At 35.9% G+C, this 26,404-nt stretch overlaps 1 protein-coding gene across 6 annotated transcripts in view; it reads right to left on the reverse strand.

Annotated features, from left to right (window-relative positions):
• The window catches only part of MSH3 (mutS homolog 3), a 184,905-nt gene that overhangs the window by 41,467 nt on the left and 117,034 nt on the right, over positions 1-26,404 (reverse strand). For 5 of the 6 annotated variants that reach the window (XR_007409758.1, XR_007409757.1, XM_049108322.1 and 2 more), the window contains 3 exons: positions 22,300-22,407; positions 14,305-14,416; positions 375-532 (listed from right to left, as the gene is read on the reverse strand). Coding sequence is in view for 4 of the 6 variants with exons in the window: in XM_049108322.1 (XP_048964279.1) it covers positions 375-532; positions 14,305-14,416; positions 22,300-22,407 (378 nt within the window). In the remaining 2 variants the exon portion in view is untranslated. The remainder of the gene's footprint in view (positions 1-374; positions 533-14,304; positions 14,417-22,299; positions 22,408-26,404) is intronic. The other variant, XM_049108323.1, reaches the window with a different exon arrangement.

The raw sequence follows: 26,404 nt of genomic DNA on the forward strand, positions 1-26,404 counted from the left end.
CCATCTATATAGCAAGGATGCTGGACTGGTTTCTAGACTGTGTTCTGCAGAGCCTATCCAGACAAGTCTGCAAGCCTTCCACTCTGACTCAGGCAGAGCAGATCTGCTTTTATCTGTTTAAATATTCATCTTTTATATAAGATTTTCGTTAAAGTAAGAACTCAGGAACTAAAAATACCTTGAAAATTACTGGACAAAATGGTCTCCTTGGTCTCCTCTGATATTAACATGCATGATGAAATGATTTAAGCTTCTAAGCTCTAAATATTTTAAGAGCAAATCTATTCATCTAAATATGTACACAGAAAGTTCATGTGACAATGTGGGCTTGCTTTATTTTCAGAAATATATTCAAATAGAACTAATGTTTTTACCTTGTGAAAATGCCATCCACAATTCCAATTGTTGCTTCCTCCGCAGGAACATAGGAGCCAATCTGAGCCATGATAGTAATCAATGCAACTTGTTTTATGTAGGAGCTCTTTCCACCCATGTTTGGTCCAGTAATTATCATTACTCTCTCTGAGTCCCCCTGGAAAATTAAAAAGCAATTTCACTTATTGTACCCAAAGGGCTTTTACATAATACCTATAATTTCTTCCATAATTAGGCAAAAGATGGCTTTCTGGTATTTAAATATGTTACCAATTAAGAATCACAAAGGGAAAGAGGACCTCTTTGTTTTCAACCGAACTGTGCTGCAAAACAGTGAATTCTTAGCAACCCATAGGATTGTTTCTGCATATAAAAAAGGAAACAATAAGAAGTAACCTAAATGAGAGAACCACTATGGCTCTCTCATTAAATATTATTAAATATTCACTAATTTGCCTGTGTGTGTGTTTTTTATACTGTTCACATTTAAAAATCTATCAATTTCCATTTATCCATCTTAAAACGACATATACTATATAGCTAATTGCTTAAGGCCCTAATTTGGGTTGACAGCACCAGAATTTTTTTCAGTTATAATGGATGACTACTAAAGACGTTTATAATACCAAATTCTATTCACTCTCATTTCACCAGAGTGTAAAGGAGGCAGAAAAGCTCAAACACTTGTACTAATTTAATTTCTAGAACTTGCCTCTATTAACCAATTACAGTGTTTGCCACATACAGACTCACCCTAAGGGAAATTATCCATCTGTAGCTCTCTGTAGATGAATTAGCCTGAGGCATTCGTGTGCTGTGCGGTGTGAACCCACCAGACTGGGCAATACCTGCCTGGTCAAGAGTGGCCACTAAGAGCCCTAGAGGTGGCCTCACATAATAGGTCTTCTGAAACTAATCAAATAATCTCTTGGGACTTTGAACTGAATACCATGCAGTGATTCAATCTAGAGGAGAGGCTGAAAAGAAACACAGATCAAGGCCACAAAACACAGGAACCACGAGTAAGAAGTTATGAGAAAAAAAAGGTATGAAGAAAATTACATAGAAAAGGGAGTAAAGGGGGAAGTTAGCAATGAAAAGTAAGAAAAAGCAGGGGAAAGCCCAGAGGAGTTAAAGAAACTTCACATAAATAATGAGGGTTTCAAAGTTAAAATATTATAAAGCTTTACTATTGAGGGGATAAAAAGTAAACCTGTTCCATTGCTAAAGCTGTCTTATAAATTCTTTAAAGAACCTATAATGTCTGGTTAATTCACTAAATGTCTGGTTAATTAACTAGTCTCACTAAAGCCAAGTTGTACTAGAGACCTTGTTCTCCCTGTGATTCCTTTTTCTTATGGTTACAGGTAGGTTTACAATGAGCATAAGTCTCCATTATTTGAAAGAACTCAAGTGAATCTATGTTTCTTGGAACGGAAACAGCTTAACACAGTGAAAGCAAGGAAAGCAACTTTGCATGAGTAGAAAGATGAAAATAATGATTAAAATAAAATTAATCTCCCACAGAGATTTAAAAATAATAAGCCTATTGTAAACAACAGGCTTTACACATTTACACATATTGTAAATATGTGACATAACCAAGTATTTCAAAAATTTAAATAAAATGAACATATTTCTTTTTTGAAACTGGCAAAATGACACAAGAAATAGATAATCTGAATAACCCTGCATCTGTTAAAGAAATTACATCTGTAATTAAAAACCCTCCCATTAGGAAAACTCCAAACCCAGATAATTTCCCACTGATTCTTGCAAACATATAAGAAATAGCACTTTCCTTACAAAAATTCCTCTACAGAACAGAACAAGGGCAATTCTTACCAAAATATTTTAAAAATCCAAAATCTTGATAACAAAAACCCGCAAGAACATTACAAGAAAGAAAAATTATAGGCCAAGTTCATCCATAAGTATATATGTCAAACTTCTCAGAATATTAATAAACCAAACCAAAGCTAAATGAACATTTAGAATTTTTGAGGAGTACAAGGTTGGTTTAATATTCAAAGCCCAATCAATGTAATTCAACACATTAAGAGAATAAAGAAGACAATTCAGAAGATGATCTTCAAAGACACAGAAAGCATTTGATAAAATTCAGTATCTGCTCATTAAGGAAAAAAGGTGGGGAAAGGAAACAAGAGGTTCAATTATTGGAAAGAAAATAGGACATCTGTCATTATTCCTACAGTCATGATTATATTCCCAGAAAATTTAAAGAAATCTATAAAACTTATTATAAGCAATAAATGAATTAAACAATATCTTTGGATACAAGGTCAGTAATCAAAAGTCAACTTTATTTCTAGATTTTAGCAATAAGTAATTGAAAATAGAAAATTTAATGATACAATTTACCATAGTAGAAAAAGAAATCAAATACTAGGAATAAATGTAACAAAAGAGCAAGACCTCTACACTGCAAACTACAAAACCTTTTTGAAAGAAATTAAGGAACAACTAATTAAATGAAAGAATATACTATGTTCATAGGTTAGAAAGGCTCAATATTGTAATGCTACAATAAACTGTGTTCTGGAACAAGGAGCTACAGTGGAATAAAACAGAAACACACTGACGTATATACAGTTACCTGATTTACGACAAAGTGACACTATAGAACAGTAGAAAAAAAAAAAGAACAGTAGAAAAAGGATGGTCTTTTCAATAATGGTGTTTGGTTAGAAGGATGTTCATACAGAAAAATAAGAAATTTTGATCCCTAACTTACATCAAAAACAAAAATCAATTCCAGGAGATTATAGCTTTGACAGACAGAAAACCCAAGATTATTAGGCAATCATATATAACCTTGGGATACAGAAAGATTTAACAGATCACAAGTCATTATTAACTATAAAGGAGGATTTAAAAATTCAAGTAAATTAAAACTAAATGCTATTCACCAAAAGATGCCATGAAGGAAATGAAAAGCTACAGAATAGATTATATGTATTATATGTTTCCCAAGGACTCAAATCCAGTATACATAAAAAACTTCTACAAATCAAAAGAAAGATAACCCCAAGAAAAATGATTGAGAAAACTTTAAAAGAACATGACAAAGGAATACACAAATGGCTTGGTAGAGGGTCAGAGACAGGATTACAAATAAGCCAAAAAAAAATTTTTTTTTGCCATATCCAATAAATGATGGTGGGACAATTGGGTACACATATAAAAAAAAAATCAGAGTTAGGCCTGAATCTCACACAGAGGCCCCCAAATCAAATCTAGTTAAGGGAATTAACTGTGAAAAGCAAACTTTAAACTTTTAGATGAAAACAAGGGAGAACAGCTTAATGTCAGCAAGGTAGAGAATGATTTATTGAACAAGATAGGAAAAGCAGAATAAAAATTATAAATCATAGGGATGCCTGAGTGGCTCAGCAGTTGAGCACCTGCCCCTTGCCTGGAGCCTGCTTCTCCCCTTGCTTACATCTCTGCCTTTCTCTCTGTGTGTCTTTCATGAATAAATTAATATATATATATATATATATATAAATCATAAAGGGAAAGACTAATATATTTGATTAATTTTTTTAAAAAATTCTACTAAGCCACCAAACATAAAACGAAAAAGTCTAAAATAAAGAAGTACCACTCTTACATAGTAAAAACACCAAAACAATGGAAAAATGGGCAAAAGACACGAATAGGATATTTACAGAAAAAGAAACACTAAAAGCCAAAAACATACTCTTAATCAGGAAAAGGAAAAGGAAATCGCAGGATTTTTCAAGGGACCCACAAGCTATCTCTAACATTCAAATGAAGGAAACAGTAAAAATTTTTGAAGGAATAATTTTTAAAAGATACTTTCATATTCAACGTATCATCAAAAGGCTTATGAGTCTACTTATGCAGCATGTTACAAAGTATATGGAAAGCAATTTGGAAATGCCTAGTAAAGTTAAAAAAAAACCACTGTGTATCAGTCTACATAACTCAGCAATTCCTTTTCTAGGAGTCTACCTTAGGAAAATATACAAGTGCTGAAGAAGATATATTTATAATACTGTCCACTCTAATACTGTTTGTACTCATAATAGACAAAAAGAAAAAAACCCAACAAATTATCTATCATTAGGAAGATGAATAGATCTACTTTGTACAATTATGAAAACAATCATTTACAAAAATAGCATAATAGGTTCAATGTGCCTATTTATGTACATTTTTAATATACACAAAATTATATATTGTTAAAATACAAATACATAGAAGAATAAAAACATGTACAAGGATAACAAGTAATATTAGGATAATGGTTACAATGAGATAAGGAAATGAAGGGGAAAGAAAAGGGATAGCAATTAATTATGTATAAACTTAGCTAGATCTGTTAACACTTTATTTCCTTTAAATAAATCTAAAGTTCATATCACAAAAGGTCATTCTCTTTGATATCTGAGTGAAGGGTAAATGAGTGCTATACTGTTTTCTATATTTTTTTCATTTGTTTGAAATATTAGGTAGTTTAAAAGTATTGAAGTGAATTATCTTAAAATTTGATTATTCCATGAATGATCATCATGAACCATCAAATAACTCTTTATATATCCATTAATTTAGGAAAAATTTACATAACTTCCAAATGATATTTTGTTATTTGGATTTCCAGCATATTTACATAAAAACAGAATACTAGAAAAAAACTCCACATAATAGAAAGTAAAAGAATGGAACACAGGACGGAATAACCTACAGAAGGGTTACATGTGCCATGAGGAGGCCCTGAACTGTGAAGGCACCATTGGTGGAGCTACCTGAAGTGGAATTACCAAACCTAATGAGCAACGGGAGTAGGTGATGGAAGTGCACAAACAAAAAATTTTTTTAAACAGTAATTTAAGAAAACTATGAGAAAAAAAAAATATATACATCTTCTTTCTCATAGATAAGTTATTTCTTCCAATGCCTTCAAAGATAAGAGTATTTATTATACTCATTGCTTAATTCAGTTTCTTTATCCAATGAGAATCAAAAATTTGACAGGGTATTGACAGGTCAATACAACTCTATAGTCTGTTTCTTTCTTTTTTTTTTTTAAGATTTTATTTATTTATTCATGAGAGAGACAGAGAGAGAGAGAGGCAGAGACACAGGCAGCGGGAGAAGCAGGCTCCACGCAGGGAGCCTGATGCGGGACTCAATCCCGGGTCTCCAGGATCACGCCCTGGGCTGAAGGCAGATGCCAAACCGCTGAGCCACCCAGGCATCCCTGTAGGTCTGTTTCTTTAATTCTAAAATGAGGGAGTTTAATTAAATGATTTCTCACCCTCAAATTCTAGGACTCTCTGAAAAATATATCCAAATTCAGGCATATGACAGATATGCGGCTCTGGGTTGAATCAAAGAGGGGAAGCTGTGGAATTCATTTACACAAGGTATTTGGGAATAATGGTACACAGTGATGCCAGTTGGACTTGTAGTCACTTCTGTGGAAGTGAACTTTCCTTTCCAGGCCTATCCAGGATTTGAAGATTTCAGATAAGAACTAACTCGGAAGCTCTAAGGAGTGAAACGCTTTCAACTCAATCATCTGTAGGTAATAAAGTGGTTGCCTTCCTAATCAGCACTAATGTCTAAACCAGTAAGTTTTGAGATAACTAACCAACTTCCACATTAAGTGCTGTCTTCGGTGGAAAGAAAAATGAAGTGGAGATGAAAACATAAAAGGCAAATTATAAGGGATCAAAGGAAAATCACAGCTAACAAGTGCCACAGATAACTGCTAATGACTATATGCACCACCTCATTTTGTTCCCGTAACAATTTCATGGGGTCATACAAAAACCACTGTATTCCCACGTTACAGGTGAGGAAACAGAGGCTTGGGGAATTTAAGGACCTTGCCCAATAACACGGAGCTATTAAGTAGCAGAACGGGAATTCAGTTAAGCAAAGACCATCCCCTGACAGATGTCTCAGAGGGGATCCCTGCTCAACGACAGGGAGTCACAGTCACTGCTAAGTAGGAGAAGCGCTGTTCTAGCACAGGGTCGGCATCTGTGGTTCCATCACCAGCTACACTACAATGATGGTCAGTTAGAATATGTTGAAGTCCGCAGATACATAGCAAAAAAATAAAATAAAATAGAGCAAAACACTGCAATTGTCATTTGTTAATTTCTAAGACTTGGGCATCAGCTAATTTTCTACAAAAAACTTCCTTGACAGGTACAGATATTGACATCTATCTTCAAAAAAGACTCACGGTAGAACTATTTTTATAATAGTCGCAGACTGCTGAAAAAGTTTGGCAGTTTCAAAGTGCTTTATTCCCTGAAAATGTCAATCAATAACAGGTTACAGTAAAAGACACCCTAGTGAAAGCCTCCTCCAGAGAAGCTCTTAGCCAAATCCTTGTACTTTTAACCCAAGGTGAACTACAAACAGAAAGGGGGATAATGAGGCTGGAGAGGAGGTACAGGCTGTATGCTGACATGCTAAGGAAAGGGTCCAAATCCTTCTGATGCCTGGATGCTGTCCAATTTACATTCCACAGAGAGCTAGTTGTTACTCAACCTAATTTCTTCATTTTACGGATGAAGAAACTGAAGAAGAGTACAGTGGTCTATCAAAGATGATAGTAAAATAATAGCAGACTAGGATTTGAATTTACTCCTCCAATCAACTCTCCCACTACCTCTGTATACCAAGAAGAGGTAAGTGATAAGTTTTAAAAACAGAACAAAGAAAGTGCTAGGATAAAAGAGATTATTTCTGGCCAGAATGATGATGAGGGCTCTGAGGAGGCATTAGTGTCTTTTGGGTCATGAGGGATGGGTAGGAGTTCGACCAATGGAGATGGATTACAGACAGGAAAACAGAAGAATGAACATTCTGGGCAGAGACGGTAGTACTGGTCAGAACACTTTTTGTTTTTTTAACTTTTTTCAAAAAGATTTTATTTATTTATTCACGAGAGACAGAGAGAGAGACAGAGGCAGACACAGGCAGAGGGAGAAGCCAGCTCTCCATGCAGGGAGCCCGACATGGGACTCGATCCTGGGTTTCCAGGATCACACCCCGGGCTGAAGGCAGCGCCAGACCACTGAGCCACCAGAGGTGCCCAGGTCAGAACACTTTAAAAAATAATCAGTTATCATAGAAAATATCCTTCTTTACCTCACTGTTACAGAAGCAGGAAGAAATGGTCACCAGAAAAGAGAAATAAGAGAAAACAATACTCAAATGCCATTGACGTTTCCTCTATTTTTTAACAATATGATCCCATGATCATGTGATGTAAAAAATACATTTATGGCAAAATGTAGGAGAATAATCCAGGCACAGAATTAAATTAATCTTAATACTCAGACATATTTTTATGGTATACATTACTGTTAGTCTGCTTGGTAATTAGGTAGAGAGGGTCAAGAGCTTATGAATATTAGTACAATCAGTCTTACTATTATATAGCCAAAGCAAGCATTTCAGGGGCAGCTAGAAGTATTTGTTCTGGGAGAAGGAAGGGAATAAGAAGTTGGTGATCCTTGGTCCCCTCTAATAATCTGAGAATGCTGCTTAAATCCTCTTCTTGATCTGAGGAGAAGGGACTGTGTTTGGGATTCCAGCATTTATCCGGGTCCCACTCCACAACAGGTGGGCTGTGGATTTCTCTTGGGCTACAGAGATCCACAGGTTTCAAGTACTTCCTGGCAATCTTCCTGCTTTGCATTTTCAACTCATTTTCTTCCCTTCCACAAATTGAGAAACTAACAACCACAATTTTCCCATTCTCTCTCCCAATAAGGGAGATTTATTTATGTTAAAAACAAAAAACACAAACTAAAACTCCAACTTTAGTCTCTATCAAAAATCCATCCATCAGAATATCATTTAGTTTAATAAGTAAACAGTCCTGAGACTCCAGTGGATTACAGTGGCATTTCCCAAGCAGGATATCTTGGCACACACTGTCTTGGTCTGCCTCACAGGTTACAAGGATGCTAAGAAGCTGACCTCCTAATCCTCAGGGTGGCAGGTGGGGCTGGGGCAGCCAGAGCCCTGGGCAAATCTCCTTTGGCTCCAAGCAACTTTTTCCTTCTCCTTTCATTCCCATGTACCATCAAATTCTTAGCATTTTCAAGGTGTGCTGCAAAGTGAAAAAGATTGAAAAGCACTGGCTTGCCCTAGAATACTGCTGTGTTTTGGGAGACAGTTCAAGACCTCTCGTAATCTCTGGCATGTCAACTGTCCCTTTCTGGGCCTTCATTTCCTCCTAAGTAAAAAGAAGTGTTACACCAACTGATTCCTAATTTCTCTTCTAGTTCTACGGTATAATTATTCAGTAAATTGTGATATTTTAATAAAACACCCTGAAAAACATTTTGTGGGAGGGGAAAGGCAAATATTTAAAGTGAGATATGAAGACTGTTCAAAGCCTGTGGCTAATCCTTGTTTACTTAACCAATATGATCAGGTGTCTGCTAAGCGCCAGAGAATTGTTTCTGACAGTAGGATTACAACAAATCAGAGAAGCCTATTCTGTTCTCATGAAGCTCACAGTGCACTGGGCAGCACCACAAACAAAGGCACTTATAATTTATTGGTAAGTACTAAAATGGGGAGAAATAGGAGTGTTATGGGTAAGTGATGGGGTACCCAGCCCAGCCCAGTCCACTGGTTAGAAAAGGCTCAATGCAGAAAGTGACATCCAAGACAAGACTTCAAGAACAGCAGGAGCTGGAGGGTGGGGTGGGTTGTGGGTGTGTGTGAGGCAGGAGTGGATGGTGTGGGGAAAGATGACATTCTAGGCAGAGGGAATACCATCTGCCAAGTCCCAGAGGCACAGCAACTTGGTAACTATCTGGCTGGAATTTTAAGCATGATTTTAAATGGGAGAGTGACAGGACAGGTTAGGAAAAGCCCTGTGGCTGCAGAATGAAAAAATGAACTGGAAAGAGGCAAGATGGGAGGTGGGAGATCCTGCACTGCTAAGTCTGCAAACATTCAGATTATGTAGTAAATCAGAGAAGGAAACAAAAAGGATTTCAAAGAGTATTTCTTTCAATTCTGCTTGGAGAGGCCAAATTGAGGTTTCCTAGAAGATGCAGCAAAGCTAGGTCTCAAGGACAGAAAGGAATATGTTGTAGCATCTAGTTACCATTGTAATAAATGTGCTCTTCAGATTAAACTCTAAATTCTGAAAATAAGGTAGGGGAAATATGTTTAAAAGATTCTTAAAAAGCTCTCATTTAAACCTGCTTATAAGGGCACCTGGGTGGTTCGATGGTTGAGCATCTGCCTTTGGCCTGGGTCGTGGTCCTGGGGTCCTGCCATTCAGTCCCACATTGGGCTCCCCGCAGGGAGCAGGAAGCCTGCTTCTCCCTCTGCCTATGTCTCTGCCTCTCTCTGTCTCTCATGAATAAATGAATAAAATCTTTTTAAAAAAAGAAAAGTAAAAAAACCCATAAATCTGCTTGTAGTGAAACTATGCTTTCAGTGTTAGTGCCTGAGAGGGCTTTTTTCAGCTTTCTTTACATTTTCATGTAATTTCCCTGACAGATCCAGAATCAAAACTCTTGTACATACAGCATGATCATTCTAAAATCCATAACTCTAGTTCCTGGTCTCTCTCCTGGTCTTCATATCCACCTTCAGTTTAGGATCTCCATCCAATGTCCCCCAAACACCTCGAAGTTCATAGGTCTTTTCTATGTAATCCTTTGCTATGGGACGCCTGGGTGGCTCAGCGGTTGAGCATCTGCCTTCAGCTCAGGGCGTGATCCTGGGGTCCCGGGATCCAGTCCCACATTGGGCTTCCTGCATGGAGCCTGCTTCTCCCTCTGCCTGTGTCTCTGCCTCTTTCTCTCCCTGTGTCTTTCATGAATAAATAAATAAAATCTTTAAAAAATAATAATTCTTTGCTATATTCTTGCATTCTAGAAAAGCCAAAACATAGCAGGTCAGAAAAACATTAGTCTGTTAGGGACCATATGGATATCCTCTACTCTGAAGTGTATGTTCAAATTTGGTGCCAATTCTTCTACCAGGTAACCTGTTAGTTCCTTCATGGCCTTTGTAGATGTTCTCTTTGTGTTAATTTAATTGACTGTGTCTTCCACCAGATTAAGGAAGTATTCTTTCTTCTTTGTAATCTGACCTCAAGCACAATACTGACATAAAGTATATCAAAATCATTAAGAGCAAAATATTATAAAATATACTAAAAAATGCATAAATAAATGCCAGATTATGAAATGTGAAGAGTATTCTTAAAACTGGAAAGGAAAAGTAGGCAGAAAGTTGGCTTGTTCAGAAGAACTATAATAAGTTCGCATAACACAGAATCCAGAAAAGCACACTTTACTTATAATCACATGTACAAAAGACCATTTCTTAAAATTACATGATTATCAAAAGCAACAATGTCATTTGACTTTCAGGAAATTATTTTCAGGCTATATTTTATAATTAACACCTATAAAATATTTTAAATTGAGTTTTACATAGTAAGTTCTTTTTCAACACTATTCCTATATATAAATTTATACCCTGCAAAATAGAATGCACTTCACCATAGCAACAGTTCTATATCAACTCCTACTCAAGTTAGAAAAAGCATATGTAAAAGAAATGAATATTCTGGAATATTCTGAAGTGCCTAGTGGAAAAAAAAATCACTCCATTTATTTAGTAAAAATTTAAATATAAAGTTTGATGTTTCCTCAAAATGATCTTATAATTAGGCAAAAAGCTATTTTAGTTTCTCAAATCTTGCTTTATTAAATAGCTTAATACATTTTTTAAAGAAAGCAAAAGAGGAAAAAAAAGAATGAAAAAGAATGGGAAAAAAAAGCCCAACTTGAGATCAAGTTGGTTGGCATGCTAGGGGCTGGAAACAACAACAGGAAATAATGTTTAAGTGATTTATAAGTAAAATACAAACCAGAGTATTAAAATGTTACAACTGTATTACTTTCTCAAGAAAAGCTATATGCCACTAGTATTATGGGAACTGAGAAAGAAATTCTTATGTTCACATAGTCTTCTTTTAAAAGTCACTAAAACATTAGGAAATGTTAACTTGGCTCGATAAATTAAGTAAATTATAAATTCCCTAATGAGAACGAACAAGTTTAAAGACTTTGGGGATCAGATTATATATTACCAACAAATCTAGGGTGCTATACCAAAATGTAGTTTATCAAACTAGATGTAACTGAAAGCATTTCTTTTTACTCACCACACCTGCTGTAAGCCAAATTCACCACGTGCACTTGTCACCTTGCTCACAGCCCAAGAGGCAGCACTCTGTTATATTCCCAACTCCATTGCTGTTCTGGGCTTCCTTTTTCTGACCTAATTTCTAACTGCTCTACTACATCCCTGTTCTCCCACTGGCCTCTGAAAAATTCCCAAATCCTTCTATGTTTCTAACGTCCTTACTTAACATTTCCTTCAAATAGGCTTAAACTGAAACCTGGCTATTGCTCACTTCATTTGGAGGCTGAGCTTTTTGCCACATCCTACCACACATATCTCAGAGTTCAGAGGTTCTTTCTTATGTGTTCTCCTGTGTTTCCTTAGAACCTGACCACCACCTCTGTTTGTCCTCACTGCAGTGACAAAACTCCAGGTCACCAGTCTCCATCCCTTGGAATCTCTGACACTTAGAACAACTCTGGCTTCCCCTACAAATATTGCTGTTCTCTTAGATAATTTCAATACTTACGTGGATGACTTTTTCCCCACACTCCACTGCTTGATCTCCTCATCTCCAAAGACCTTATCCACTTCTACTACCCAACCTCCGTGGCCACAATAGGACTTGCTATCTCTCAGAAGAGCACTGCCTCTGAAATCTTAAAGTTGGGCATTTCATTCTCTATTATGACAACAAATCTCACTTAATTCCTCCTTAAGTATTAATTCTTGTATTTCATCACCAGATTATTTCACTTGATGCTGACAAAGACTCTCACCTTGACCAAACTCTAGTCAGGCTCCTCTTGAGCACTCTTCTCCACTAGGCTTCAACTTTGACCTATTAAAACCCACACTTTCAGCAAAAATGATTTTATTGCCTCTACTAAGATACCAGAACCAACACTAGCATAGTTTCTAACAGCTCATGACCATGTTCTTAGGATGATCCCAATCTCCCTTAAAATTCCCACCTGAAAACGTACAAGACAGACAGGAAAATTTACTGCTGGTTCCAGCCAAATCCTGGTGAAAGGCTGAGGCCCCTAAGCCTCTGCTCAGAGCAATTACTTCAGAAAGCTTACAGTTATAAACCCTTTCTCTGCCCCTTTGAGGTATAACTCTTCTACCACTTAAAAGAGTTGAGTCATCTCTTTGAAATGAAGATAACTCTCCCTCTCTTTCTGCTTCCTTTGGAATACATAAATTCCAGTTGCCATTTACTAAACCCAGATGGGTTTCATGTTAACCAGCTCCCTTTCCTGCTTTTTATAATTTCTACTTCCTTGAAACTGCAAGACACCCCTCCACCTCCCACCCCATTCCTCCTTCCTAGTCCTTCATTCTTCCTTTAAAACACCCAATCACCTCTGCACAAACTGGAGCTGAGTTCCATTCACACTTGACTCTTCCCTTTTGCAATTATGTTACTGAATACAACCTACTCTTACCCCACTTTAATTAGAGTATGGCTTTATCTTTAATGACATAACTCTATGTAACACACACAGAGCGCAGGCACACATGCACACACCCTCTATCCCCCAAGTTTGATTTTTTCCCCAGCTTCAATCACTCTCTCAGTGGTATCCTTGATGCTTTAGGGAAAAAAAAAATCAAAATTCCTTAACACGGCATGTAAGCAAACAGGCATCTTCCTTCCTTCTTTTTTTTTTTAAAGATTCTATTTATTTATTCATGAGAGACAGAGAGAGGGAAAGAGAGAGAGGCAGAGACACAGGCAGAGGGAGAAGCAGGCTTCATGCAGGGAGCTTGATTCGGGACTCTATTCTGGGACCCCAGGATTATGCCCTGGGCCGAAGGCAGATGTTCAACCGTTGAGCCACCCAGGCGTCCCACCTCTTATTTCTGAACCCTTCTTTCTTCATACTTTATGCTCCACTTCACTCAATATCTTTCACTTCCCTGAGTTTGTCCTGTTCTGTCTCCCTCCCAGCCTCTGCCATGCTGGTTCCTTGACCTGGTATATTCTCCACTTCTTTGGCCTACATTAACTCCTTCTTCGATTAATATCTCATCCTCAGGAAACCTTCCTCGATGCTCCTACTACACTAAGTTAGGGTGACCTGCTACATGCTCCCAGGACAACATAGTTTCCTACATCATATTTTACAGTAGCTTGGCTACCTTCTTGCTTGATCACAAGCACCCTTAGGGCAGGAATATTTCTGTCTTGCTTACCACTCTCTGTCCTAACACTTGCTTCACTACCTGAAGATAAATAGGAATATAGTAAGTATGTGTTAAATGAATAAATCTTTAGAATCACTGATATTCTATCAGAGAACTCTAGCCCATAGGACAAAAGTTCCCATCACTGAAATCAGCTGAATCATCTCCAATTCTTTCACATAACATTTTAGAATACTGAAACATAGGACAAAGTACATAATGTTGAATACTAACAGAAATCTGCAAAACAACAGTATGATTCCACCCTATCGCATGTTTGGGCATTTATAAACGAAAAATATTTGTAGGGGTTACCTAGGATAAGTAATTAAGACTAAATCTTTAGTTGCTAAATCTTTCCATTTATGGATAATCTTTCATTGGTAATGACACCAATTCCATATTTGGTGGTGAATATAAAATTACAGCTCAAGATTACTACTTCAATGCCAAAGTTAAAACCTGAGTAAATTATAAAAATACTTATTTTGTATTTAAAAGCTTAGATCAGTGTTACCATCTTTTACTTATTTACTGGTATCACGTGGTACTTACTGATAAATTCGTACTGTTAGGAACATACTGATCCTGTTCTCCCAGCAACACATCAATCACAGGGTGCCGGCCATTTTTAATCACAATTTTTCTTTCTTCTTGTAGAGATGGTCTGCAAAAAAGAACCATGTTTCAATTTACTAGGCATGAAAACTGCCTTTGAAAGAAATCTCTAAGTTCTAGCATAAAAAATAGACCTTAAGAACACACCCAGTGTATGAAATTACTTTGAGTATGAAAATTAACTTTTAACTATAAAATAAGAATTGGGAGGACAATTATGATAATAGTGCTTGAAACACAGACGTTAGCAGAATCTTACAATAGCTCCACTGCTGAAATCTACTTCACAATCTTTTTTTCTACTATTCTCTAAGATCAATATTTTCATTACTAAAAGTTACAGTTCAGATTATTTTCATTTAAATCATTTTCAGTAATAAGCATAATAAAGGAAATCAGTGAAAATTATTTCCATATTTAAAATTATTACATTAATAGAAATTATATTTGTGTTGAACTTGGAGACCTAATTTTTCATATTCTGTTTAACTGAAACATCTTTCTATGGTCTTCTGTATCTTTTACTTTTTTTTGATATAGAAATTATTTTTTTGCCTTGCTAGTCTTCCTTTTTAAGCTTTTACATTTCTGTTTTTATCTATAGCTTTATCTATTTATCAAAGTCCCTATGAGCACTGCCCTCTCATTCTCCTCCTCAGAGATTACCACTGAGAGCAGCATGGTGCCTACCCTTCCCAACTTTCTTTCTGCATTTAGGTTTTTACACACTCCTCGCACTGGTTTGTGATTTCCTTAAAAAAAAAAAAAAATCAGGATCATACGGTAGTGTATTATTCCACAACTACTTTTTTTCCCTTAACACTCAATATACATTAAAAAGAAAAAAATACAGCGTCCACCATTTACCAATGGATCCTTTTATTTTGTTTAAGTCTTTCAAGTCATTTTACAAATAATTTCCAGAAGTGGCAATAAAGAGGTGGTAAAAACAAAACAAAATCTCAGGACAATTTTTATTAAGAACTTAAACAGAACAAATCTCAAATTTTCATTCCACATTTTCCTGGCGTTAAAAGCATATATATACTTGGAATGGGCAACACACTCTCAACGTAATAAATTGCTCATCAGCTGTCATGCATGCACTTGGACCATAGTCATTCATAAATACTAATTCTAAATTTCAATACATTTCTAAAATGTTCTAGCTTATCATGATTTCTGGTTCTTCTCTAACTTGCATGGACAAAAATGAAATACTTGAATTTTTTGGAAATCTTTTTTTTTTTTTTTAAAGATTTATTTATTTATTCATGAAAGACACAGACTGAGAGAGAGAGAGGCAGAGACACAGGCAGAGGGAGAAACAGGCTCTTTGCAGGGAGCCTGATGTGGGACTCCATCCTGGATCCTGGGATCATGACCTGAGCCGAAGACAGGCACTCAACCGCTGAGCCACCCAGGCGTCCCTTTTTTGAAATCTTTTAAAGTTTATCATTTTGTTGAGGAGAGGACACCCATCTTCTTTGCTTCACAACTGCAAAACTTTATCAGTTTTATATTTATAAATACCAAATTAGAATAATCGATCAAATCGATGTTTATTTCACATAAAGTGAAAGTTTTTTTCAATCTCTTGCCTTCAGCACCTGTCCACCTACAAACAGTATCAAGTAAACTTTAGTGCACAAACATCATAAAGACAAAAGAAACCACTACATGTTCTTTCAGCAAAACAGGATAGTTCAGGTTCTTGTCACCAAATACTGCATGATGTGTGCTGCCTATGGAATAACTAACTGGAGAATAACACGTTTCAATTTGTCCTTAGAAATATATTAGTCACACACTGATGCTTGAGTTTAGGAAAATTTAGCTAGGATACTGTCACCCGAACACTCACAATCTGAGATTTTGTTTATACAAGAAATTTCATCATCATCAGTAGTATCTAGAGCACAGCTATCTTTCTCTTCACTTTCATCTTTTGATTAATCTAATAATTGGGAAATGTTTTCTGTCACTTTTTTTCTCTTTGCTATTATGGGTGAAATATGTAAAGAAAATCAGAATTATCAACTGTGTTCAGTGAAAGTAAGAAGCAACAGTTATAATATGTGAAAGTTAATTATTACATTAATAGAAATTAGTTATAACTATAACAGTTACAATAACTGTTATAGTAACTGAAGCTTACAAACTGCTGTTTCCAGTCTTTTATAAGTTCCTGATGGACGAAGAAGCACTTTGGGCAATACAATTAGAACACTGAAAGATGGTGAGGTAGTGGTATCTATCTGCATCATCATTTTCTAGTCTTTTTTTTTTTTTTAAAGATTTTATTTACTTATTCATGAGAGACACAGAGAGAGGTTGAGACACAAGCAGAGGGAGAAGCAAGCTCTTTATAAGCCTGATGCGGGACTCGATCCTGGAACTCCAGGATCATGCCCCAAGCCAATGGCAGGTGCTAAACCACTGAGCCACCCAAGGATCCCCGATTTAGGATCATTTCTTGACATATCTACAGTATTCTTTTGAAGCTGCTGCAGAGATAAGTTAGCTGTTCTCCACTGTCCAACATTTGGACTGTGTCTAGGTTTTCACTAGAAAATAAACACTAGTTTCACTAGTTATAAACAATACTGCAGTGAACAATTATATATATATATGTTCATGTGAATATGGACAAATGTTTCTCTAAGCTAGAAGAAATTCATTTCCAAATGACAGGGTATGTGTCATATTTTTCAACATATACAAATATTGTATCAATCTATTTTCCTACCAGTAGGATATGAAAGTTGACTTGTTTTTTCAAACCTTCACTTAAAGTAGGCATTATCAAATTTTCTAATTCTGACAATGTGTTGGGTGAACAGTGTTCTTGAATTGCATTAACTTGCACTCATTGATTACTAAGTTTTTTGACTCAATGTACTAATAAGCACATTACGGACCTTGCTCATAACACTAAGAAATGCTACCTTTCGTAAATACCTAAATCCTTTTCCTTAAGTATATCTGGCTAAGAAAACCCCAAGTATGTACATTCACATTTCTCAAAGAAAATAACTAAAGTACCTTCTGAGTAAATAATTTAAAATTATCCTTTGGAAGGAGACTTTTAAGATGACAAGAAAAGGACATTTTTTAGTTTTCAAAGTGTAATTCTAAAGATAGGAATTTTATCTAAGTACGTTATAAATTTATTATAAAAAATGAAAGCATCTGCAAGTAATATCAGTTTTAAAATAAAATCCTAGGTACTCTGTCAAGTGAAATCAATAGATCATTATTCATGACACTGATATGATTTCCCAGGAAGGTTTTCACTTTAGAATAAAATTTTGAGTGATTTGTTCTCTCTAAAATCTACAATGACTTACTCTGTTGCTATCCAAATTATATAATGACAAAACACTTCCTAGTGGAATGAGAAGCAAATCATAATTTGGAGAGATGAGGTGATGCATGAGATTAGGATAGTTACAGCAGGAAGGATATGAAAATCATATTGATGATATGGCATTTAAGAAGAACTGAGGAAATCTGGATGCTGCCTGCAAAGAATGAAACATTAAACTTGAACAATTATATTTCTGAAACTGCATCTTTCTCCTTTAAGTGCCTCAGGGAAACAGAACATAATTAGTAAAACAATATAACATTCAGAATAAAAAATGGATACAAAGACTCAGAATAAGAACTTTTGCCTCAAGATTAGGTTATAGTTAATAAAATGTCCTTAGAGCATTTAGGAAGAAAAGCTTACAATTACGAAACCAAATAATCAACTTGAACTCACTGCAAGAGTTCAAATGCACTAAAATCTTTAAACAAGCTAGCAATCTAAGGGTGGAAAAAGGCATAAATGACAGATACTTAAATACTAGCTTAAAATGCATTTTAGTTAAAACTTTCCTATTTCATTGCTATTTACACTAAATTTTTTTTTAAAGATTTTATTTATTTATTCATGAGAGACACAGAGAGAGAGGCAGAGACACAGGCAGAGTGAGAAGCAGGCTCCATGCAGGGAGCTCAATGTGGGACTCGATTCCAGGTCTCCAGGATCACGCCCTGGGCTGAAGGCAGTGCTAAACTGCTAAGCCACCTGGGCTGCCCCTAAACTTTACTTCTGCTAAAAAAAAAAAAAGAGAGAGAGAGAGAGAGAGAGAGAAAGAAGTTGATTACATTCCTTGAACTTTATAGCATGATTTTTCATTTAAAATATTCAGGTGGGGCAGCCTGAATAGAGCCTGCTTCTCCCTCTGCCTGTGTCTCTGCCTATCTCCCTGTGTCTCGAATGAATGAATGAATGAATGAATGAATGAATGAATAAATAAATAAATAAATAAATAAATAAATAAATAAATAAATAAATTCTTTTGAAATATTCAGGTGGGGGATGCCTGCGTGGTTCAGCGGTTGAGCATCTGCCTTTGGCTCAGGGTGTGACCCCGAAGTCCCAGGATCGAGTCCCTCATCAGTTTCCCTTCATGGAGCTGCTTCTCCCTCTCTATGTCTCTGCCTCTCACTCTCCATCTCTCATAAATAAATAAATAAAATCTTTAAAGAAAATATTCGGGTGGATTTTCCTTAATATACAGGACCCAATTTGGAAAGTATTTTAGCATGTGAAATATTTCCTGAACTTATATCCCTGAAAGAATATGTCATTTGGAACAATCCTGAGAACAAATAGTAGATAAAACATAGAAAAGAGCCACTGACAGTCCCTGACAATGAACAAGAAAGCAAGGAATTAGGCCAGAGACCCAGGGGGTGTTTTTTTGGTTCCTGAGGGAACTGAGAGAGAGACTACGACAGCTTGGCTCTGGACCGAGACACTGATGGGCTGTACACCAGGCATTGAAACGCATCTGAAGTAATAAAGGGAGCCTTTGAACCTGTGAGGCATCTCAAGATCTGATATGGATTAAGTGATGCCAGATTATTATTAGTGTCTTGAGATGCCTGGTAGAAGCAAATGTGACTCTTTCAGGAGAAAAACAATATCAAATTTTTCTATAATGATTCTGTGAAATACAATACCCATAATGTAATCAAAACAATGAGGAATTCAAAAAAGATCAATGGGGTGCCTGGGTGGCTTAGTCGGTTAAGTGTCTGCCTTTGACTCAGGTCAGGATCTCAGGATGCTAGGATCGAGCTCCATTTCAGGTTCTCTGCTTGGTGGGGAGCCTGCTTCTCCCTCTCCCTCTGCCCCCCACCTTCTCATGCTTGCTCTCTCTCAATTAAATAAAATCTTAAAAAAAAAAACACCCTAAGAATGAAAATGAACAAAAACAACAGGCAACAGAAACAGAGTCACAAGGACTCCTGATATTTGAATTATCAGACACAGACTTTAAGATAATGATGCTAATCATGTTCAAAGAGACAGACTTGAGAATTGACAGAAAACTAAAAACGATTTTTAAAGAATCAATTATTATGTGTATGAAAAATACTAACATCCTTTAAGTTTAGATATTTTTATTAAAGACAACTTTTAAAATACTTATTTTTTTCTGATTTTTGAATGAATGTCTTTTTACCTCATACTTACTAAGTACTTAATATCTGTCTGGTTCTGCTTAATATAGTTTAATATATCTTTATCTCATTTAATTCATACAATATCTCTGAGAGGTAGGTATTCTGTTAATGCAGATATTGAGGATCAGAGAGATTAAAGTAACTTGCTTAAGGTCAGCTGGCAAATAACCAAGCTAGTATTCAAACCTTGCCTGCTCCAAAGTCTACACTCTAAAGGGTACACCTAAAAAGGAGTTCAAATTTTACTTATGCAAATCAAGGGGTCTCTTAATAAATGTACTGGAAAATGCCCAAATAAGGAAAAATCTAGGACTAAACTTGCACAGAGTGGATACTCAAAATGTTTGTTAAACCTCTGATGAGTCTACAAATTAAGCATAGTCTTATAGAGACATAATAAGGGATGTATTTTCACTCCACAGAGATTTTGCCAAGACTCCACCTCAATAAAGAATTCCTACAACTTCAAGATTTACTCCATTTACTAATTCATAACTCTACTTCTTACAATTTTATATATGAATACCTGAGATTTAAATAAGAGTACACAGCTAATTAGTGACAGAGGATGGGATTCTGGTTATTACAACGCACTAAAAATGATGTATTACTCTAAATTACATACTATATGTAATATATATATGTGTGCTTTGGCTTACAAATAGATATATACATATATACAGAAATGAAAACTTAAATTTGATGTAATATAAACTACATACCCATAGACATGGTTCTTCTGTTCTTACTAGCTGCAGCAGCAGCAGTGACAAATGGCAAAAAGCCAACTGAAGTAGTGTAAGAAGAGATGAACCAGGTGTAAGTATTTTTCAGTGGAAAGAGGTTTGTGTGAAAACACACACCAAATATACAGATTGTAACCAATCCTCTGCTTAATTCACAATTAGAATCCATTAGGAATGTTAGCTTCACAGACCTTGTGCACAGTACAAGGGAAGGAAATCATGTCAACGAAAGACAGACTTATTCTCCCAGAACTAGATTCAACTAGAGTACATTTACAGATCTCATTTTTATGAATGATAAATTGGATGAAATTTTCGAAGCCCTCCGATGTGAAAAAAAATTGAGTAAAAATGAAAACACAAAGAGCCTATTTTAAACAAGTGTTGTGCACAACGTGGTAGATCACTCCATACATAAATGGATAACAAAACAAAATGAAACAGAACAGCAAACTAAGTACATTTTTATCTAAAACTGGGGTAGCCAATTTTTGCAACTGTCCTCCCACAAATAAATAAGTGCTTTACAATAAACTATTTTTTAACATCCATATGGGTATTATGCTAGGTATAAAGAACATTTTAAATGTTAAAAAAAAATACTTGGCACAAACTAGGAGAGCAACCAAGATATGAAAGAAGTATGACTAGCAGGACATATCTATTCAAACATAATGAACTCTGTATGCCAAAGCACTGATGGCAGGCAATATCACCTCTATGTTTTCTTTTTAGTTCTCACAATAAGACAGTGAGTTAAATATTTCCTTCAAGTATATGAAAAAATTGGGTTTGTGCTACAGAGTAAATGTTTGTGCCCTCCCCCAAATTCATACCTAATTTGATGGTATTAGGAGGTGAGGCCTTTGAAAGCTGATTTAGTTCATAAGGGCAGAGCCCTCAGGAATGGGCTAGTGGTTTTAAAAAAGAGCCCACAGAGAGCCAGACTCCAACAGGCGATGCTTTCCAGACTCACAGAGCCAGAATTCCAGCCCGGGAGAGGCACAGGAGGGAGCCCAGGCACAGAGCACCAGCAGACACGAACTTCCACCGTGAATCATCACAGAGGTGGTTCCCAGGCACAAGACCACCACTTTGTTCCCAGGCACAAGACCACCAAAAGCGCAACTGGCCTAGAGCTCTGGGGGCCTGAGATCATGATCTGAGCTTAAAGCAGATGCTCAACTGACTGAGCCACCCAGGCGCCCCTCAGGCTTAAGGTTTTAAACTTAAGGAAGAATAGTTTGATAGCAAAAGAGACAATGCTTTGAAATCAATCATACATGGAGTCTCACCCATATCTGATTTAGTTTGCATTTAAATGAGACTTATAAAGTGAAACATATTACAAAGTGTTCAAGTCAAAGCTAACAAATCAAAGGATTATGCTGTTAAAAAAATGTCACCCACATAAACCTAAAAATTGAAATATTTAACATTTATCCCTAGAGTTATTGTGAACATCTGCTTTCATTGTATTCAATGACAGACCAAGAAAGGAATTTGTTAATTTTAAATAAACTATGTGACTTTCAGTTTTACCAAGAGTCTAACATATTTGCATATTTTAATATTTTATAATAAAAACACTAAAATTAATGGAATAATGTCAACTGATATAAAGCACTGAAAAAGTGGGGGGAGTTAAAATATACATTACCTGCAGTAATCTCCTTGCTTAGCGACCTTGGCCAGGGAGAAAATGCAGTCAACAGTTGCTAGGTGATGTACTGCTTTACACAAGGAGTGGTAATGTGCACTGAAATTCCTTCAGAAGCAACAACAAAAAGGTGAACATATTGATTTCTTAGACCTGTAAAAGCAGTACGATTTGCGACTACTTTATTAGTTAAGATGAGCATAAACAAAACAACCAGGGATACCTATAGTTAAGAAATATGGAAATTACTCTGGATGACTTTTCAGTTTAATATAACTTGATTACTGAAGCTCCTTTTGTTTCATGGGGATAGAATTACATATAGTTAAAATAGCTTCAATATAAAGACGTCTACTATTAATACTGTATTGTACATTTCATTTGACCATGTCAACTTAGACATAATTAACACAAATGTAGTGATCATTTTTATTTAGCTTAAATAACATGAACTATCCAGATGGGTGAGGTTCCCTTTGTGCTTCTCCTTCATAGCATCATCCAAAGTAGGATTAAGAGTTTCAATATCTTTCTCACACTGAACTGGAAGTTTCTCATGGTAGGGTTCACGTTTGTCTGATTTTCCTATTATTATTATTAGCCCTAACATTTAGCCCATAACTTTGGTATGCAGTAGACACTGTAATAAATTTTGTTAAAGTCAAGCAAAAGCAGTTTTTCCCACTGATCTTCAGTAATCTTATTAATAATGCATATATAAATTAAATTTTAGATTTATTTTTAAAAAGATAATGATCAGTCCCATAAATCTTTGGCTAATTAAACAGCTTGTCATCTAAAAGCTTAAAAGACTTTTATTGAAAGACTTATTCAGAAAAGATACAGGCATGTAGGCAAGTGCTTTCCTTTTTTTTTTTTTTAACTTAAATTATTCCATTATTTCATTTTTTTAAAAGATTTATTTATTTATGAGAGAGTGAGAGAGAGAGAGAGAGGCAGAGACACAGGCAGAGGGAGAAGCAGGCTCCATGCAAGGAGCCTGATGTGGGACTCGATCCCGGATCGAGGATCACACCCTGGGCTGAAGGCATCACTAAACTGCTGAGCCACCTGGGCTGCCCCATTATTTCCTTTAAAAAAAAAAAAAAAAACCAAACTTATTTATTGGAGAGAGAGGACAAGTAGGAAGGGCATAGGAGGGAAGGAGAATCTCAAGCAGCCTCCCCGCTGAGCATGGAGCCCAACACAGGGCTTGATCTTCATGACCCTGAGGATCACAACCTGAGCCCAAACTAAGAGTTGGATGCCTAACCAACTGTGTTACCCAGACACCCCAAATTATTTCATATCACAGGTATCCCTTACATCCTTTCAAAGATCCCCCCAAAAGAGAGCATTTTGCCAAATTCTTCTTTTAAAAATTATTTCTCTGTTGTACTATGTGTTTCAGAAATTTTGAGATTTAATCTGCTTCTTAAATCCAAAAGTTTTAGAATGTTTCCTAGTTTGAAAAGGATATCCAGATTAAGTTACTATGTGATTAGTTATTCCTATATTATCATGATACTGGGTTTTTCTAGAATCTGTAATATGATTTTCCTAGTAATATTATACAGTAAGTTATTCCATGTATACAACTTTCCAGATAGAAACAATTTAAGTACCCAGTTTTATTTTTGTGTTAACTTTATGAACTGAAAAATATATTTAGGATGTATTTTATCCCTTTTTGTCTCAATAGATAGAACATAATAAATATAATTTACCTATTTTTCACTAAATTAAGATTCATCAAAACAAACAAGTAATCCCACTAACAGTGCTTAGAGTCTGTGCAATGGAGCACCTGAGTGGCTCAGTCAGTTAAGCATCTGCCTTCAGCTCAGGTCATGATCCCAGGGATCATGCCCCATGTTGGGCTCCCTGCTCAGTGGGGAGTCTGCTTTTCCCTCTCCCTCTCGCCCCCAGCTTGTGCACAAGCTGGTACAAATAAATTTTATTTGGCGTTCCAAATAAAATCTTAAAAAAAAAAAAAAAGTTTCTGCAAAATTCCAAACACAAAGGAGACTGGCCCCTGACATCAGACAGACAACACTCAGTTAGTTGTCCCCTTTAAATGACTCCATTTTAAAGATGCCACATGTTACCTGGACCTAAAACTTCTGAGTGACTGCCCAATGATCATGCCTTGTCATTCCTGGTCTGACTTCAATTTTAGATCTGACCGGGACACCTGGGTGGCTCAGCGGTTGAGTGTGTCTACCTTTGGCTCAGGTTGTGATCCCGGGATCCTGGGATTAAGTCCTGTATCAGGCTCCCCACAGGGAGCCTGCTTCTCCCTCTGCCTATCTCTCTGTGTCTCTTACAAATAAATAAAATCTTAAAAAAAAAAAATTTAGATCGGATCACTGGTTTATCCCTTGGATTGTGTCATATTCTGTCCCTGTTCTAATTACTGACCCATCTGGTTTTTCTTTATCCTGGCATTCTGTTTTCCAGAGAGTGGCCATATTTTATGTCTCTGCTTCTGCCTCTCTGGAATACGAACATCAAAGAACCTTTGGCACTAAATAACTGTCATTTTTTCCTTACTCTCACTCCCTGCTCCTCAGCCCTTGTCCAGGCCACCAAGAGACTAATTTAATTTGCTGTTACATAGTAGCCTTAGGTTGAGGGTAACTGTCTCTAATGCTACTTTTGTGTCTGTGATTGAAATGAGTGACATAGCTCTCAGTGGATACCATTTCAGTTAAAAAAAATAAAGAAGAAAAAACAGAGAGAAGGTAATCATTTTGACATAGACAATAATGTTCTTTCTCATGTCACCTATATAAATAAGATGCATTAATAAAATGAAACACTATCATAAACCTTTATCACCACCATCATAACCTAGGAAGTCGTTTGACTTCTTGATCTTTGTCCACTTGCTACACTTTCCCAAATTTCAAGAGATTATCCATACCTAGAAAAATGACAAGCTAAAAAATGGGCAATTCAAATAACAATTTGATAAGACTGGGTTTATGTCCCAACATTCAACTTTATCACTAAGCCACCAACCAACTTTGATGAAGCCAAAGTACTAGGATTTAATTTCTGGTCAAAAGATATTGCCACATCCATAGGAAAAATTAAGATACTTGGGTTCTAAAGCTGTTATGACAGTCTACCATCAGATGTCGCCCAATGATATCTGAAATCAACAAAAAGGGAAAATGTTTCATTTTTTGTTTGCAAAATTATTTCTAAAGTATTTAACTACATGAAAGACATAATTCAATTTTTTAAAAAATCTCCAATTGAGATTATTCAATATCTTCTAGAATCTTCTAGATTGCCCATCTTCTAGAATACAGAAAAAGAGACACATCTTTTCAAAGAAAGTTCCATTTAGAGTTTCTTATAGACTTGATTTCTTACAATATTTTAATCAAAAGTTATATGACTAATGGATAACAGTTAGTGTCTCAGTAAGAGACAAATATATATGTACACCTGGTATTCAATCCTCTGATGTCAGGTTCATTGAGGTTAATAATTTTTAAAAATGATATCACAGTCATACCATCTTAATAAATATTGTACATAACAATCAATGTTTTCAAGTGGGGGCTCTAGTTGCAAAAGCTCTAGCAAAACTCCAGCCAATATTCTTTCTTTAGATAAAAAACATTACTGTTATTTTTCCCATTTTGAAAGTAATGTAAGTACATTAAAGATACTTTTGATATCACATATTGCAGAGTAAATTAAAATTTCCAGTAATCTCACCATCCAAAAATAATCAGTTAATATTTGAGGATATATATATATATATATATATATATATATATATAAAGATTTTTCTCCAAAAGTGAAATACAAATGACCAATAAGCATATTGATAATAGAACAATGGCATATATACATTTAATCTTTTGAGATAAAAAGATTGAGGGGTACCTGGGTGGCTTAATAGGTTGAGCGTCCAATTCTTGATTTTAGCTCAGATCATGATCTCATGGATCATGAGACTGAGCTCAGCAAAGGGCTTTGCAGGGAGTCTGTTTGGGGATTCTCTCCCTCTGCCCTTTCCCTACTTACTTGTATGCACATGCTCTCTCTCTTTCTCTCTCAAATAATCTTTTTTAAATAGATAAAA

The sequence above is a fragment of the Canis lupus genome, chromosome 3 (assembly GCF_003254725.2).
Source record: "Canis lupus dingo isolate Sandy chromosome 3, ASM325472v2, whole genome shotgun sequence".
NCBI classification, from domain to species: domain Eukaryota; kingdom Metazoa; phylum Chordata; class Mammalia; order Carnivora; family Canidae; genus Canis; species Canis lupus.